The sequence below is a fragment of the Aythya fuligula genome, chromosome 1 (genome assembly GCF_009819795.1).
Source record: "Aythya fuligula isolate bAytFul2 chromosome 1, bAytFul2.pri, whole genome shotgun sequence".
NCBI classification, from domain to species: Eukaryota; Metazoa; Chordata; class Aves; order Anseriformes; family Anatidae; genus Aythya; species Aythya fuligula.
Window position 1 is genome coordinate 85,235,146 of NC_045559.1, and position 17,818 is coordinate 85,252,963.

The following is a 17,818-nucleotide window of genomic DNA, read 5'->3' on the forward strand; positions in this document are numbered from 1 at the left end:
CTCCCAGTTCCAAGGCTAAACCAAAACTGAACTCCCCTTGCTGAGCAGAAGTAATACTTCACACCTTTACTATGAAAACCTCAGGGCGCTTTAATAAAACACAAATGAATCATCCCAGTACGACCTGTGTAGAAAGAGTGATATCATCTCCTCCTTTCACAGAGATTGAAATCTTGTGATTAAATGACTTGCCTGTCTCTTTCAGAGCTTGGTGCAGAATCTGTGAGATAAAAGTCCTAATTCAGTCTTTTAACTGGGAAGTCTTGCTGCAACTGCTAAGTCTTGTACTCACTGATGTACTGCATGCTACTTTTCCTTGACATTCTCTCCTGAATGCAGGAAGTAAAAAAAAAAAACAAACAACAAACGTGGTTCCTTGATGAAAGTATCCTCCGTGAGCAGAGAGAAGCAGTAGGGTTAGGACTCCTTCACAGTTTTGGGAATGCATCCATACTCCAAAAGCCATGCTAGGCACATGCAGTAGACAGCTGGTAAGGGAGGTCCATGTTGCCATGAAGAGTGATGTTCCAGGGCAGGCAGAACATGGTCCTGCTGTGGGAAGAGCACAGGGAAGTCAGGCTGTGTTTTAGCAGGCAGGGGTCACTATCCTGACACACGGGCAAAGAAGCTGCTGGTGGACCTCATGCTGCTTTGCAAGGGTATGGTGAACATGGAGCTAAGCCTTGGCTGGGCTGAATCAGCTGGAGGGCGGTCTATGGAGCTGTGTCTTCCACCTTTCCACCACCCCCTCCTAGAAGAATCCTTGCTGCTCGGAGTGCTCCTGGTTTTGTGATGAGGGCAGTTGTGACCCTGTGCAACTCTGCAGCTTCCCACCCGCATCACAGCCAAGTCCAGTGCTTCCAGGGGTGCAGGTTAGCACACCTTCGAGGCAGCGTGCCATGCTGTCCCACTCCTAGGTGGCAAAAAGCCATGTATCCTGCCTGCCTGTCCATCCCGTAAGGTATTCCTGTGACTTACTTCTTATTGAGAGGCAGTGGGGCCGCACAGAACTGGCCGACAATGTGCGACTCATCCTTCCTCCAAAATCGGTTCTTGGGGAGATACTTGAGCACCACGACGTCTACCTCGCAGAGGGGAACCTTGTGGATCAGCAGCCGCTTGCCCACCTCCTCCTGCTGAGGTCTGCAAGGCAGGGAGAGTGTTCAGTCAGCCTGTGGATGCATCGAAACACTGAGGAAGCTGGGGTATTAATGTGAAACCCTCGCATAAATAAAAGGCTCGTCTGTCAAAATAGGGCATTACTTGAGACCTTGCAACTTACTGGCCTTCCCTCCTTGCTTCACCTCTGTAGTCAGGAGCACCTCTGTATAAAATTGCTTCCTTCTGTCACGCGATTGCAAAAACTGTTCTCACTGTTGTGTATAGATTGAAATACTACCCGTATTGCTGCAGAGAGGTAAGTGGTGGATAGTAGATAAGGTGAACATGAAATTGTGAATGGCACAGATCAGAACTGATTATTCACCACTTATTCCAGTGCAGGAACCAGGGGTCATCCAATAAAGTGAACAGGTGGTAGGCTTAAAATGACTGCTCAGTGCACAAAATGCCATTCTGTTCAAGCTGTTAAAATCCTTGCTGTGGGTTGTTGTGGATGCTAGAAAGTTTATACGACTGCACAAGTCATAGAAGGGGTCTGGACGAGTTCATGGAAAATAAAAGTGTTGGGAGCTAATAGAGACAAAGAACTCGCCTTTGGCTCTGAGGGTCCCTGAGATGTGTTTAACTGGAAATTGGGAAATAGGGAAACTACCGTGGTGAAGTACTGCAGCATGCCTTTTTATATTCTTCACTAGGTGTTTGCTTTTGGCCATGTTGAAGGTGGGGTGCTTGGATAGTGCTTGGATAGGTGAACCTTTGTGCCTAGAAGCACACTTAAGTAGGCTGAAGAAATCCACCGCTGGGACTGACGTTTGGTCAGAGCTCACACCACCTTTGGATGCCTGTGGGACTCTGGCTGACTTCAGAAGCATGTTTCCGTGGCTATGGAGGAGGATGACATGTTACACTGACATGTAAGCAATGCCAGTGCAGCTGGGAAAAGGGCCCTGTAACAAGTTCCTTACTCTGTCAGCCCCACGGCATCTGTGGGGCTTGGGGACGCGTCTTGAGGGCACTCTGAGCAACGTGTGTGGGATAATGGCATCTTGCCTTGTCTCATCTCTGGTGAGATCAGAATAGATTGAGAAAGGTCGGTGTGAGGCAAGGAATGAGTCACTTGCTGAGGGCATGGGAATGGCTGGACGCTCCCAGGTCCCGTGTGGTTCCTGGGAACCATGGGATGACACGCAGGTCAGATCACTTAAAATATTCAGTGACAAATCAGTGTCTGAACTGCGGTGCGAGAACCTGCAAAAGATGCCTGTTTGACTCTCTGAGCTTGACTGTACTGGAGGGCTGAGCTTTTCTTGGAGGTGGGGGGAGTTCCTTTGCTTTTTACTCTAGTGTGAGTTAAAAAGGATATCTTCGCATCAACTCCCAAATCTGTAAGTGCATTTAGTCTCCTGCTTCTTAGGAGGGCGCTTAAGTGATTGACACAGCTGCTGTCCTCCCAGGGCAAGGGTGCCCCTGGATAGCTGTAACTCTGACTCATTAAAACCTGAGGGTACAGTAAAGCCGTGGGATCGCCTGCCCATGTCACTTCCCTGGGCTGTGTTGCAGCCTTTCTCTCCAGTGTTCACATGCCTCCTGCTGGACACATATCAAGACAGCTGGAAAAGGAAGTGCTGAAACTTTTCCCGAGAAAACCCATGGGTCCTGACTTTATCTGCGTGGTGTTATTTCCTCCCTTCTGCATCTTTGGAAAAAAGGCAAAGTTGGCCTGCAAGTTTCAAAGGCTGCCTTTGCTTGGACCTGCCTTTGCTTTGTGGAGGGGTTGGACAGACTGAGCTCCATCAATCTGGAGCATGAACTCTAAATGGCAGTTTTGGGCTGGAAATCCATGATCAAGCAGCTGTGTCATGCCGGAGAGCACCCTACAGCAGGCTTCCCCTTCCCCAGTTCTCACCCCTACCTCCTGGTGCACAGGATCACAGCAACACAGCATTGGGTCACAATCTTTTGGCTTAGTAAGATCTATGTGGGATCCATTAGTGGGACCCCTCTGATCTGAGAAGAGCTGGCTGAGGCCTTTAGCAGGCTGCTTTCCTGCTTCCCAAGGGAACCAACAATATTTGCTGTCTGCAACATATGCAGCATTTAGCTGGATGCCCATATGGTGGCTACCAGACAGCCACAGTGGGTAGAAAAGTGTAGGAAGAAGTGACAAATACTTTTTTTTTTTTTTTTTTCTGGGGAACTTCTCTGTGGTGGGGAGATCCCCCTGAGGCAAGGGCTGGGGGAACAGGGCTCTGCATCTCATCTTTTAATTCAGGTATGGTTTGGAGGATGGTGTTGTCAAGCGAAAGCTTAGTGTCTACAGATGTGGTCTTGGTCCCCTGCTCACTGAACATTTCCCCTGCATTGGGAGCGTGGGAGCTTTGCTGTGTTACTGCAGAGACAACAAGCTACTGAACACATTTCTGACTGTGCAGCGATGCACTTGTTTCCTCTCTGCAGCTGCAGTCCTAATGGACATCAAGAGAAATGTCTGAGCCATGATGTCCAGTCTGGAATCTGTGGTGGATAGGGTCTTGGTGTAGAGTAGGGTTAATAACTATCTGACAGCGACTGTGATTTGAATCAAGGGTATGGTGTACAAAAGGAATTATCGTAGCAACACAAAGGTAGGCAAATCTGGGGATCCTGGAACACACCTCCTGCTTTGTGTACTTGTGGATTTAGCCAGGGTTACCGAATAATGGCAACACATACCTGATTCCTGAGAGCATTTAAGGGAAATGTGGAGGGGTTCAAGAAGAAAGGCTGTGCTTCATCACACAGTGACTGTGCTCTGGGAGATGTGCTATCCTTGTGCCTTTCCTGGACTGGGACAAACATCCTTACACATGGAGGTGGGGAAAAAAAAAAACAAAAAAACAGGCCAGAAGCACGCACTGTCACTCACATGGTGATCTTCGTGGTGTCCTTGGTGCTGTTGCTGTAGAAAGTGATCTCAATGCTGGTGACTACACTTCTTTTCTTCTGCAGTCGGAACTCAACCAGGCTGTGGTGGACTGAGCAAGAGGCAAAGTGTGCGGGAGTGAGTGGCTTATACTTAGCCTGCCAAAAAAAAAAAGCCATCCCTAGCTCTCACTCCCTGCTCCCACCAGCACAAAGAAGGTTAAGCAGATTTAAGAAAGAAAATAGCTTCTGCAGTATGAGACACAGAGTAGACAGGTCTGCCAACAGACTGGCCTTTTCTGTACCCCTCACTTCAGTCCTGAGGCCATGTGGCCGTGTTAATCCAGGGCTGTGCCCACACTAATAAATCTATTAGAAAGGGCTTTGCAGGGGAGATATGCACAGCAATTGATTTCCAGCTATGTGTCTTGTGCCACAGCAGCTGTTTCTGACTGCCTGGCCTCCCCAGACAATCTGCCTCATTTGGTCAAACCCCTTCTGGCTTGATTTTTTTTTTCTTTGTTACTTACCACAAAACGGGGCTGAAGGACTTGTCATTAAGTACACAACCACTTCCTTGGGCAGCCTTCTCATGCTGACCCCTGCCTGCTCCAGCAGGCCTGCAGGGCAAAACAAAGCCATGAATAAGACGGAAATAGAAATATGAGCAAGAGGCAAAGTATGCGAGAGTGAGTGGCTTGTACTTACCCTAGCCATGGCAGGGAAAGCCATGAAGGAGACAGAACAGAAATAGAAATATAATCAGTTCCAATTCACCTCTGCTCCCCTCTCCCAACCCTGTTGTCCTGGAGGACAGACCCTTCCTTTACACCAGTGCAAATCGGAGCAAACATGGGTTTGTGGTGTCTGTCTGACAGGTTAACAGGCCCTCAGAAGAACTGGATTTCTGGCTCAACTGGGAAGACCTGCACCACTGAGGAGGAGACAAGGTGATTTTGGTAAGGTGGGAAGGGAGTGGCTGATCTGAAAAGCCCCTCAGTGCAAGTCACCAAAGAGCACCAGAGGATGCTTCCTCTCCTCTTGCCACAGCCCAGTTTCAGAAGCCTAAAAGAGGCAAATACTGCCTTCTGCCAGCCCATCTTTGGTGTGGCCGTGTCAGGGATTTATCAGGAGGAAGTGACACAGAGAATGGGACTTCATGCGTGGGCTAAAACTCCCAGCTGCTTCTCTGAACAAGGCACTTTTTGAGCTCCTTGCCCATGTGTTAGGCAGATGATTCTGGAGACTGTCCTTTAACATGCTGGTGGGCCCTGTGAAACGTTTAAAGATCAGAAATGTTCAAGACACCGGTGTTTTACCTCAGACAATACATGAGCTTCTGGCTTCTCTGCGGAAGCCTGAAAATGAAACAGCTTCTCACTATCCCCAAAGGGATCCCAAGCAAAACCTGCTCAGAGAAATCTGAATCGTGTGCTGCGGTCTGCACTGACACCCGTCAGGAATGTATCGTCCCCTGCTCCGTGAAGGCCTCATGCTGGTACTGTACCTATTCTGGGACAGGAGAACAGGAAGGGATCATCACAGTCCAGGCAGCGGCCATTCAAAAAATCCTGATGACTGGAGCAAGGGAACGCCACGACGGGACAGGAGTGTTTCAAGGCACTGACATAGAGATGCACTGCCCTCATGTGATCACAGATCAGATACTTGTAGCCTGTAAGAAGAAAGTCACCTAGAGAAAAGCAGCAGTGAGCCTTTCAGTCGATTTGGGTCTTTCTGCAATTCCCTAAGGAATGGAAAATCAAGAAATACCGATTCTGCAGCCATCCCCTCTCCATGAATAACATTTTGTAGAGCACCTCTGTGGCTACAAACTGTGACCCCAGGTGTGGGAATTGAGGTGCCTTTGGCATCCCTTGTAACGTGACCCTCAATGGAGCTGGCTCATCCGGAAACTATTTGAATATTTATCCACATTATTTACTGCGTGAGGTCCTACTCTCTAGAAGGAAAAGGCAGTAATCTTACAAGCTGTCTAAGCCTGCAGCATGAAAAGAAAAATAAGCTTTTGCTGGTAGCAAAGAGCCCTTCTAACAAAAATGCTTTTTTTTTGTTGATATAAGCTCTGCTGGTGTTAGGTCGCGTGGGCTCATAGAGAAGTGTCACCAAAATCACATCTCTTGACAGCAGGTGCTGCCAAGACACTTGACCTGCATGTGATTTTAGTTTCAGCTCCTTTCTGTGCTGCTCAGAGGAGACGTGGGCTGTGAAGCTCTGCTGCCATGTGTCTTTATGTGTTGTCTTGCTTTGATATCTTCTCTGACTGTAGCAGGAGCTGGTTGCCAAACAGCATTTTCACAGACTGCTAAATGACCACGAAGGCTCTTTGCTTGGCCAAAGAGTGCTCTCACCTGCAGAGATGAATCGGGGGCATCCTGGCTGATCTTTGCCTCCATTGACGAAATAATCGATGTGGCCTACAGGGATCCGGATCCCGAAATCTGAAAGCAGGTGAAATGCCACTTCATTCTTATGCTTGGCTCTTCTGTAAGATACACCCTACATGGTGTTTGACGGCCCAATAACTGGTTGAATATTAGTAGTGCTGGACCCAGCTTCCCCATGTCTCTCTCTCTTTTTTTTTTTTCCTCCACACAGCAAGGACACGTTCCCTGTTCCCTCCCAGATGCCTGCATTGTGCAGTTCATGTCATCACCACGTTTCCTGCACGGAGCAGAGAGTGCTCCAGGACCTGCCACCAAAACGACTGGCAGCTTTGGCTTCATCATCATCCCCATCCCTCATCTTCTTGACCCTGTGACCACAATCTTCATGGGAGATTATAAGGCGTGACCGAGAGTTATGTTGGTGGAGATTTTTGTGATCTCTGGGTAAAAGGTATGACTGGTGGGCACCACATAGTTGTTTGTTTGTGTTTTTGTTTGTTTGTTTGTTTCTTTTTTCACATTCTACCTAGCAGACCCTAAGTGCTTTGGAAATGTTACTCTGTTGGCACCTTTCTGATGTCATATGAGCAAAAGCAAAGTGAGACTAGACATGTAAATTCCTTCCAGGTGGTAAAAACCACACTGAGCTTCTGCTGCGGTAATTCACTCTGCTGTTAAAGGTTAAGGAAGAAGTTTTTGCTCTAAGATAGCCAGCAAATATTAGATAGCCTATCTAATCAAGGAGTATTCTCAGACTGAACCTGAACTCATAGTCGTCTGGCATAAATGGGACAATGACCTACGTGGTCTTTAGCAATAACGATGGCAGGAGGAACAGACGTGCAGAAGAGGATGGAAACCAGCTTACTGTCAGCATCTGTATGAATGGCTTCCACAAAGAGGGCATCCCCAGGGTCCAGGCGTTCCTCCAGGCTGGCTCTGGTGTACTTTGGGCCTGCAGGATCCAGGCCTGCAACGAAATCAAAGGATGTGGACCTCTTAAAGTGGATACAGAGAAGGGCCACGAATATCATCGGAGGGCTGGAGAACATCTGTGAAGAAAGGCTGAGAGAGTTGGGGTTGTTCATCTTGAAGAGAAGGCTCTGGGGAGACCTCATTGCGGCCTTTCAGTACTTAAAGGGGGCTTATAAAAAAGATGCAGAGCAACTTTTTGCCCAGGCAGATAATGATAGGACAAGGGTGAATGGTTTTAAACTAAAAGAGGGGAGATTTAGATGAGATGTTAGGAGGAAATTCTTTACAAGAAGTGTTCCTCAGACCCTCTCTTTCTTATTTCTGGACCAGTTATTTTATGCTAAACTTTTAAAATGTTGCCAGGCAGTGGTGATGAATTATTCCCACATCACACTGATTATGGTCCAGAAAGACTTCTGCCCTCACTAAATTCCACTGCAGCTTCCTTACCTTGTCCTCCACTGCTCCCAGACATCCACTTCCACAAAGCAGTTCTGTACCAACAAAGCCTCAAGTTTTTAGGCTGTAAAGCCATGCCTGAGCTTAAAATACCTCTGATAGAGCGGCTACAGGGTGTCTTTTGGATTTTCAGTGAAAGTGAATCAAACTTTTAGCACCTTTCCTAATTGTACTGTCATCTGCGGTAGTGCTACAGTCTGAGCAATGTCACTGGAGATCTTGAGTTAGGTGATGAATTCAGCATCCTAGGCATTAACTAATCCAAGCATTAAGAAGGTTCAATACTATCAAACTTCCTTAAAACAGAGAGACTTCTGAGCCCTCTCTCCACCAAGTCAAGTTCTCAAGCAGCCATCCATATTTTTGCCTAAAAATATGGATGCTGCTAGAGCAAATTCTGAAAAGGCAAAAGAAATACTGACAATTATCTTTGACAGTATCATGGAACAGGTTAAAGATTATGTTTTTGTTCTGGCTGAGGTTTATCCTGCTCCTTTTGTCTAGGAAAATAACATCACAAAATTTCTTTCACTCTCCAGGCAGCAACAATAGTTTAAGCAGCAGCTGTGCTCTGTGTACCACAGCTCTCATCCTCAGAGTTGGCCAGTTTCACTGCCTTGGTCTCAGTCCCATTAATTCTCTATGGAGAAGGTGGTATCAAAAAACCACAAACTGACATGTTGCATTTGTGTGGGGGACGGAGGAGGAGGGGAATGGAAAGAAGAAAAAAAAAATCCCTATTCTATCTAAAAATAAAAGCTGTCTAAGGGACAAGTGCTCAGAAGAATGTACTGATTTTATATTTTTTTTCCTTTTTTTTTTTTTTTCCTTTTTTTTTTTTTTTTTTGGTTGGTCTTGTCCAATACAGAAAGCTGAGAGGTTCCCTGCCCACTTCTACAGACCAAACTTTAGTCAAAGGCTTTAAGAGAGGCTTAGAATAGTTATTCAGTACAGCTTAAAGTTCTTCCTGAGCAGGGAGGAGCACTTAATATGAACAGCAGCCAATTCTAGCTCAGCTCCAAGGCAAGCATCTTTCTACCCTCTGTTCCCTACACCAGCCTCCTCCAAGCATAGAATCATCGAATCCCTTTGGTTGGAAAGACCCTTAAGGTCATCACGTCCAACCATCACCTAATGTACGCCCTGTACTATTCACTGTAGCTGTACTGTGCGCAACTAGATTCCCTCAGGCTTCCTCTTTTCCATTTAAAGAACTGAAACAAATTGCTCTTCAGCAATTTTGGAAACGGGCAGTTCATTCAAGTTCCTGTAGCATTTGTTTTCTTGCACAAGGAGATGTCCACAAGAACAGACGTGACTTCAAGAAACTCACTGCACAGAAACAGCCTGTCTTCTGACGTCCAAGATATTCATTCTGGTTTTTACTTCACAGCTCCTTCTAGGTGGCTGAACACACTTCAGCAAGTTATGGCTCTGGAACCACATTGCTCTGTGTGTGTGCGTGTGTGGAAAGAGGCAGGAGATGAGATCAGAACAGACACATTTTAGGTCTAATTCCACCTGTCTTCAGGCTCTTAAATCTGAACTGGAGCCTGCAATGCCCAGTGTGCCTTTGAAGTCACAGGGCAATCAGGATTGTAGAAGTGTCTTCTAGTACAGCTAAAAATAAATGAAATAAATAAACCTACAAAGTTTTTATTTATCCTCAAGGGTACCTCTGTGAGGCAGCCCACTGTGGGCTGAGGCAGGCTGCAAGCCATGTTCTGTCTGTCTGTTCCTCCTTGGTGGAGTTTTCCCTCTTACCAAAATGAATTTCCAGCCCTGGAGTTTCCCCAGACTTGACAAACCCTCAGTTTGATGTAGAAGGCAGCCTTGCTTCAAGCGGGAGGTTGGACTGGAGACCTTCCAAGGTCACTTCTCACCCAAATAGTTCTGTCTCTGTTCCTGCCCCATACCTAAAAGACTGCAGGGTCTTGCATGGATGAAAAGGTCTACATGCCACAATCAGCCTCTAACCATCTTCCTCTGTAATTCCCCCACCGCAACCTCTTCCTCACATCCAGAATTCTGTCTGTGTTCAAGGCCAGCTCTGATTTGGTATACCACTGGGTGACCTTAGACCAGTCTCCTGTGGAAACAGCTGACTTGTGAGAAAACAGCAAGAAGCTTCATCTGGGGGGTCCCCACTTTGTCGCAGGCTCTTGCCTTTGATCCTTGCCTGAGCTGTGTTGTAAGGATGCCATGCCCAGCCCTGTACTTTGCTGACCCTACCCTTGTCTTGATGGTTGGGCTTCCTGGCTTGGCCTTGGCCTTGCACTACAGATTTGCCTGGATTGTGGATGATGCTGGTTCCTGCCACTGGACCCGATCTACTCTTCTTGTCCAGGTACAGTAGGACTGTGCTCCTTGTCAGCTTGGATATAATGAGCCTTCGTGCAGTTAAAAGATCACTGTGGATGACTCCCCTTCCCTGCTCTTCCATTCTCTCCCCCAAACAAGAAATGAAGGCCCAAGACTCAGTTTGATGATACCTGTTATCCGTCCCAGCTGACCGCCGTGGAAGTGCCCGACCAGGCCCGCGACGTGCGCACCGAGGCTCACGCCAATGATGTGGATGGATGTCCCTGAGACTCCCAGGGCCTGCAGATCAATGATATAAATCAGTATTTCTGCAGGAGGTAGGTGAAATACCCTGTCCCAGCCCACTCAGCAACTCCAGAACATGTGGGTTGTGCCCACACCCTGATTATTAAGAGTATATTTTCAGAGAAAAAGGACTTATCCATTGGCTGAACTGGCAGGTAAAGCACGGCCACTGAGACATGATGTGAGATGACCCCATAAAGAGGAACCACACAATGGTACTGCACATGGTGCTGGACACCACAGGGATGAGATGAACAATCCTGCCTTCGAGATATGTGTGGCTACATCTTGCAGCAGTACTGAGGCTTATGAGAAGCCAAATGTAGTCTTCTGTGGTGTCATGTAGTGGGAGAGGCTGGGCAGAAATTCTCCTTAAGTAGCTGGGCTAGGGTTCAGCACAGGCACAGGATGGATGGTAGGGATCATGCTGCAGCCCAGTCATTTGTTCACTGTGTGACCTAATCAGTAAAAAGAGGTGATAGCCCTCTTCCCCCTTCCCTTTTCCCCTCGTTTTCACCCCATTCTCCTGATCACAGAACCACAGAATCACAGATCGCTGCTCGAAGAGCTGCTGTATTTCTGGATAGGAAAGTGTGACTGCACACTGTGGTGCCTACCCAGGAACTCCCATGCTCTGTGGTCAGGTTCTAGAGTGAAATCGTTACGCAGAGAGTTTATGCATGGCTGGTAAATATAAAGATGTGACATCCTCATTGCATAAGTGCTGTTCAGCTGTGCTGTGCATGAGCAAAATAGGGCACAGCTGGGGATTTCCAGCTACTAGGAAGTGTATCTCAAACCCAAAGCAAATATAAAATAGCCTCAAATCCCACACCCTCAGCTTACTGGAAAAAAAAAAAAAAAAGGGTTGAAGAAGAAGACTGCCCAGTGAAGCACAGACCTGAGATAACCCAAGGAATCCATCAGGCTCACTCTGTGCTGGAGAGGCAGCTGACAACTGGGAAGTTTTCCCATAAAATCTCAAAATCAAGAAAAAGAAGAAAAACAGTGGCATGCTCAAGGCTGGACTGAGAGAGAAGGGAAAAGTAAACAAGAAAAAAATCTTTAGTACTACACAGTGCTCACTCTGGAATAAAGAGCTCACTTGCCCAACTCCTGGGGACAGCAGATTGGGAGCAACTCTCAGGATTGTCTGCATGAGTGGTGTTTTGTGACTGTGTTTCCCCATTGGGAAGTCACAGGAGCTTACCAGGAGCTTGCTGATGAAATGTGAGATGGAGAGGGCCAGCTGTGTGACGTTATCCACTGCGGAGTGATAGGCTCCAGTAGACCCATGAACCCAGTCCACCGCAATCACGTTCACCTGGCTTGTGTGCAGGATGGCACGGACAAGCCCTTCAATCCAGGAAGGTTTGGTGCCCAAAGCCCTGAGGAGTCATCAGAAACAGGTATGTTAGGTGTCTTCCAAACTAGGGCACGTGCCAATTTGTTGTTCACTGGTGCTGGAGTTTCACGTGTCTTGGTGTAGGCTGCCAGATAGTTGCTGAAAGGTTTTGTAATAAGCATTTTTCAGAATGGGCTGATTCAGAAAGGAACCAAAGGAGGGAAACATCTGTAGGACTCAGGCTGTGATCCTGGTCTTGGTGTGATGCTTCAGTCAGCCACCACAGAGCCTACCTTGGGTAAGAGAACTGGCTGGGAACAGCTGGTCCTGCTCTGCTACCAACTGGCTGGGAGTCCTCGGTCAAATCACTTAGTCTGTCACTGCTACAATTCCTCCTCTGAAGGTGATTTAAAACCAAACAACAACAACAACAACTCTACCCAAGAATACCAGGAAAACTGAGGAGGCTGTACCCTACCAAATTCCCCTACTACCACCGGGGTTGGGGGTGTGCTCTGTCTGAAAAGACCCTGCGACTCCTTGCGTGGTCTCATCCTGGATATCTATGCACTTTTCCTTCAGGCTTTTGCACATCAAACCAAAGAACACTATATGGTCACACTGGGCTGAAAAATGGCACAGTAAAATAAACTGGCAATATGGTGACAGATTAAAAAACCTTGGTTTACATCCCTACATTTTCAAGGTTAGAGGGACTGTGTGCATGCAGGGCTCCTAAATGCCTAAGTGATCCAAGGAGTTGAAGAACCAGGATGTGAGCTGCAAGGAGACAATTTAAATGGAAAAGGATCTTAAAGAATCTTCTTAAAAGGATCTTCTTAAAAAGAAAGGTTGAAAGAGGGAAGGGAGGGGAAGGGAAGGGAAGGGAAGGGAAGGGAAGGGAAGGGAAGGGAAGGGAAGGGAAGGGAAGGGAAGGGAAGGGAAGGGAAGGGAAGGGAAGGGAAGGGAAGGGAAGGGAAGGGAAGGGAAGGGAAGGGAAGGGAAGGGAAGGGAAGGGAAATAATTTCCTAACTTCTGGCTCCAATAAAAAGGAAACACACACAAAAAAATAGGCAGCTGGTCACAGACTAAAGGACTTAATTTTGTGTTGGAAAGAGGATTGTTGGTAGGATTTTCCATGCCTTTGGTCCTGTCCCACCAAGTCTCCCAGGCAAGTCTCAGGTACAGTTTGGTGCTGAGCACTCCAGGCTCTGCTCTTAGCTTGTGTTTCACACGCAGTCACTGCTGGGGAGACTAAGATTATAACATGGGCAGGGGCTTTCTCTGCCAGCCCCATGCCGTGCTTGGGAATGCCCACTTGGTGTTTAGTTGATGAGTACAAACTTAGCCACGATGCTCTGCTTTCTCTCACCTGAAGCCATGGATTATGATCTTGGTTTCCAGGCTGCTGTTGAAGCTGGTGTCCTCGATGCCATCATCAGCTAAAATGAGTTCCCCACAGCTGGGGTTTGAGGGGGTGAAGAGAAGAAACTGGACATTAAGTTTACTGCCGTGTAGGAAATTTGCTCGCTGGAAGTCAGCACACTGATGCCATGAAGTTCTGTTTGCGTTCCCTGCAATGGGAGGGGGTGAGAAGCATTGTTTGGCCTATGTCCATGTGATGGAAGAAAAAAGCTTATTCTGACTCACTAGGAAAATAAAGATAGCAATTTGGTTTGTATTAATAAAGAGTGAAAGGATAGGATATAAATTAAAATCAGTCTGGAAAACAGGTCTGATCTAATGAATCTTTTTCTGCCCTTTGATGGAATTTCAACATTGGCTCAGGAAGATAACTGTGGATGTCACGATAACTTTGACTTCCGAGAATTGTTTTACTGAGACACGAACAATTCATTTATTTATTTATTTCCATATCAGCTGTGTCCACCAGCAGCTAAGTACATTTACGAGCTGGCTATTAGATCTTAAAGAATAATAATAATAATAAAAAAGGTTGCCAATCCCCCACTGAATGCATAGTTCTCTTCCAATTTTTCTTGGGTAGAAGGTATGAGTCTAACTGACATTTGTATCAAAAATGCAGAAATAAATATGAGAATGCTGGTGACAAAACCTGTCAGCGACAATCAATTTACAGGATGAAAATGTTTTATGGGAAGGAAAAGGCAGCGGCTGGACAGGACTTTCATCTGGACAGAAAAAAAAAAAAAGCAAAAAAACCACAAGACAAAATAACAACATCTCAAACCAGAAGATAGTACAAAATTGGGCAAATTTTGACTATAAATGAAGCAAGGAGATGCAGAGCAGTATGTATGGCTAGGCAGTGGCACAAGTTACCCAGAGAAGAGCTGCATTATCATTTGTCATTTCAGAGGACTGGCTGCTATTCTGGAGGGGTTGTAGAAGGCAAGATATTGGAATGGCTGAAGGACTAACGGGATGAAACTTATTAACCCATGATGAGCAGGAAGCCAAACAATTGATTAAATGATCCCTTCCGATCTAAAAAATGTTTACTCTATGAACTGGCATCATGCTGAAATGACAACGCATGCCCCTTCCCTTTTCTGGATTGGAGGAAGTGGAGCAGCCTCGAATCCGCATGTAAAATTAAATAAATAAATAGAAAATAATAATAAAAATAAACAATCAGCTTCCTAGCCACTGCCTGTTCCCACAGAAGATATTCTACAGCAGCTGGGTGGAACATGGCCTAAGGTTCAGCACAAAGAAATGAAATTCAACACTCCCGATTTCCCCTTGTGGGATGTGGCTGTCCCTTGCTGTTGTTTATTTAGGTGTTCCTGGGGACTGAAGGGAAAAGGGAAAGAGTTGTTCTCTGAAATCAGTTGAGAAATACTGCCGCTCATGAGCCAGCTTCTCCTGAAAGGGTGCACTCAGTGAAAGCATGGTGTGTGTCCAGAATGGCGTCAGGCGAGGGGGGTTGTGAGTAAAAAAAGATCACAACTAACCAGAGAAATGCTAAGTGCAGCGTCTGTTTATTTTCTTTCATCTACTGCATATTCTGCTTGCTCTGCTTGCAAAGGAGGAGGTGCCATGTCCAGAGGTCAAGTGGTTCGTTTTGCACCTCCTCACACTTCAGAGCAATCCTGGATCATTCTTTTAAATTAAGTTAGTGGAGTGAAATCGGTGAGACAGCTTCAAACAAAGCATAGGAAAAGAAAGGACCCATTCTCATGGCATCTAACTGGATTATAGGAAGGATCTCTTGAAACACAGGTCCTGTTCAGAATTGAAATCAGGCCCTTCTACGTAAAGCCTTAAATCCCTTGCCAAGCACTCATGTCTTTCTTACCTGCTTGTGCTGAACTAAGCAGCAAGATGACAGCAAGAACGAAGAGGGGTTTTCTCTTCAGATCCTCAACCATCTTCGTGTTAGTCCACTACAAGTATGAGGGTTGTACACGGAAAAAAGAGGTGTGGTGGGCTGGTCAATCAGCTTGCCTCTGTCAATGATCAACTAGGCTGTTTCTTTTGGGAAAAAAAGGGGGTAGGTGCAATCACCTCTGCTCTTGTTTGGCCATTAGACAAAGTCTGTGTCAGCAGAGGGCTTCACTGATATTTTGGTTGAAAAAGACGCTGACACCCCTTTCCTTCCGACTTCCCTTTCCTGAAGGCAAAATTACTGCCTCAGAAATCAGCTAGTGAGACTGGTTGCAGCAACCGACAGACAGGGCTTTATTCTTGTCACCTAGCCCTGCCTCCCGGGCTCTCCCTGGGGACACGGATTAGTTACAAGGTCTCAGAATATGCCAGTGCCAGGAAGGCTTGTAGCAGAGCCTTGCCTCTGACTGTTCTCCTATTGCATTGCTGTTTCTTTCCAGTTGTCCTGAGACATGGTGGGACAGCTCCCATGGCTGGAATGTGGTCATGGATGGGTATGTCCTGCTCAGGAAAGACAGGCCAGATGCTCTTTACGTGAAAGAGCATCTACATTATATTGAGTACTGTCCAGGGGTGGATGAGGAGCGAGGTGAGAGTCTGTGGGTGAGAATTTAGGGGCAGGCTGGCATGGGGCGTACTGTTGTGGGTGTCTACTACGGGCCATGAGATCAGGATGAGGAAGCTGATAAGGCCTTCTACAGGCAGCTGATAGCAGCCTCGCAAACACAGGCCCTGGTTATTGTGGGGGATTTTAATTACCCTGACATTTCCTGGAAGGCCTGCTCAGCCAGCCATCCGCAGTCCAGGAGGTTCCTTCAGTGTATCGATGATAACTTCCTGATGCAAATGGTGGACGTGCCAAAATGAACCAAAATGGAGCACCTAAAGAAAATCTGTGAACACTTTTTTTTTTTTTTTAGTTATTATTTTTTAATTTATTAAAATTTTTAATTATTTTTAATTATTTTAATTATTATTTTTTAATTATTTTAATTATTATTTTTAAATTATTTTAATTATTATTTTTTAATTTAAAAACAGGGTAATAAGCTCTGCTCTTTGTGGTAGGATGTAACTATTACTCTTTGCCAAGCCCCAAGGCTATTTTGAAAAGCCATGTATCATAAAGTAGGCATTGGTTTTACAGCCTTCGAGTAAAGCAAACCTTGCAGTCAAGATGTGCAGATCTGATGTGTTGTTTTTTTTTTCACTACTACACGCATTTGCAGAGTTGTTAAACAACATCCTGGTATGCTAAAAAAACACATCTTCATAGAATTGAAAATTCTGTTGCCTTAGCAGCTGTGTTTTTTTTTTTCTTTCTGTAATCTCAGATTTAGTAAATTCAGGAAACTTTTGATTGTGTCAGCATACTGCAGTGGTCCCTCATGCAAACACAGAAAACCGCTCAGTTCCTCTGTGCTTAAAATGCTTTTACCAGTAAAGCTATTTTAGTATAAACTGTTTTTTATATTTATTTATTTATTTATTTATTTATAATTTTGTGAATTTAATTATTTTTAACTACTTTTAACTACAGTAATATTAGCTCAGAAAGGTATTGTTGTTACTTCCTATTTTGCTTCCTGGTGACAGTGGTTATAATAGCAGTGGGGACTTCTACACTGTTGGAAAGACTTTCGGTCCGCACTAGTTTGAAGCACGTTGTGATTCACTTGAGTCAGTCAACAAACACATGTGATTTTATGTACAAATTCTTTTCATCAAAAATCTGAAAAATGTACTGTCTGCATATTCAAGTAAATGCTAAAAGTGGAAAATGTCAATTCCCCACCTACAAAGCAACAGCTGGCAGCAACATACAAGCACTGTGATACCCCCAGCTGCTGAGAGAAAATCTGATCATGGGAAGATTCACTTTGACAGCTATTACTTGGTAAAGGAAACAATGCAGCTGGGCAGTAGAATGGAACCACAGGGGAAACCAAGTGGGATGTAAGCAAATGATGAACATTTAAAACCAGTTACTGTAGCCTCTGCATTCGAGGGAGGGAATGAAATACTCGCATGGCTTAGCTCACTGTAGTATGCTATGGCTGGATCCACTCCACAGCTGGAATATGTGGTATCACAACTCCTGTATTTTCTGTCCTTTGTCCCTGGGGCAGACACCATAGTGCCAGGATAAAGCACCCAGGCTCCTCCTGTGCACTGTTCCCCGGAGTGACGGAGGAACCAGGTTGAGTTAGCCCAGCAAGAAGAGATTCAAACTCGAGTTTCAGAAGAGTGTCCAGACTATGATAGAATAGGAGAAAAATGTTGAAGATGGATTTAGCAAGTGTAGGAGGGAAAGGATGGATGAGTCAGACTGGATTCTCAGGAAAGGAGAAAAAAATGTGTCTTCAATGAGCGCTTTACAGACCTTCTAGCTAGCATCACTACATGGGCATGCACAAGAAGGGAGGACACTGCATCCTTGCCACATATCCCTGTTTTCTCCCCAAACTGGATGAGCCTAAGGGAGTGTCCCAGCCACTGGACTGAAGTTTCTCTCTCACTTTCTCTGTGCCATGAAGCCCTAATTGCTCTCTACAAAGTGGAGCGGCTTCAGCAGGAAGAAGTCAGCCCTGCTTTCGGTGTGTGTGGGTGACCTCCTGCGGTTCCTTCC

At 45.9% G+C, this 17,818-nt stretch overlaps 1 protein-coding gene across 1 annotated transcript; it reads right to left on the reverse strand.

The window, feature by feature from the left end:
• Positions 1-380: 380 nt before the first annotated feature.
• PLA1A (phospholipase A1 member A) lies at positions 381-15,321 on the reverse strand. The gene is made up of 11 exons (XM_032203114.1): positions 15,101-15,321; positions 13,190-13,391; positions 11,683-11,860; positions 10,358-10,466; positions 7,300-7,401; positions 6,396-6,485; positions 5,531-5,698; positions 4,554-4,643; positions 4,028-4,136; positions 979-1,143; positions 381-552 (listed from the first exon to the last, which is right to left on the reverse strand). The coding sequence occupies exons 1-11, from the start codon at positions 15,171-15,173 to the stop codon at positions 468-470; spliced, it is 1,371 nt and encodes a 456-aa protein (XP_032059005.1). The 5' UTR covers positions 15,174-15,321; the 3' UTR covers positions 381-467.
• Positions 15,322-17,818: the final 2,497 nt, after the last annotated feature.

Coding starts and splice junctions, on each gene's coding strand:
- PLA1A (XM_032203114.1), bottom strand. CDS start 15,173: ATGGTTGAGGATCTGAAGAGAAAACCCCTCTTCGTTCTTGCTGTCATC. Junction 4,137..4,553: donor TCCTTCAGCCCCGTTTTGTG/GTAAGTAACAAA, acceptor CCTCTTGCTCAG/TCCACCACAGCCTGGTTGAG. Junction 1,144..4,027: donor GACACCACGAAGATCACCAT/GTGAGTGACAGT, acceptor CCTGCCTTGCAG/ACCTCAGCAGGAGGAGGTGG.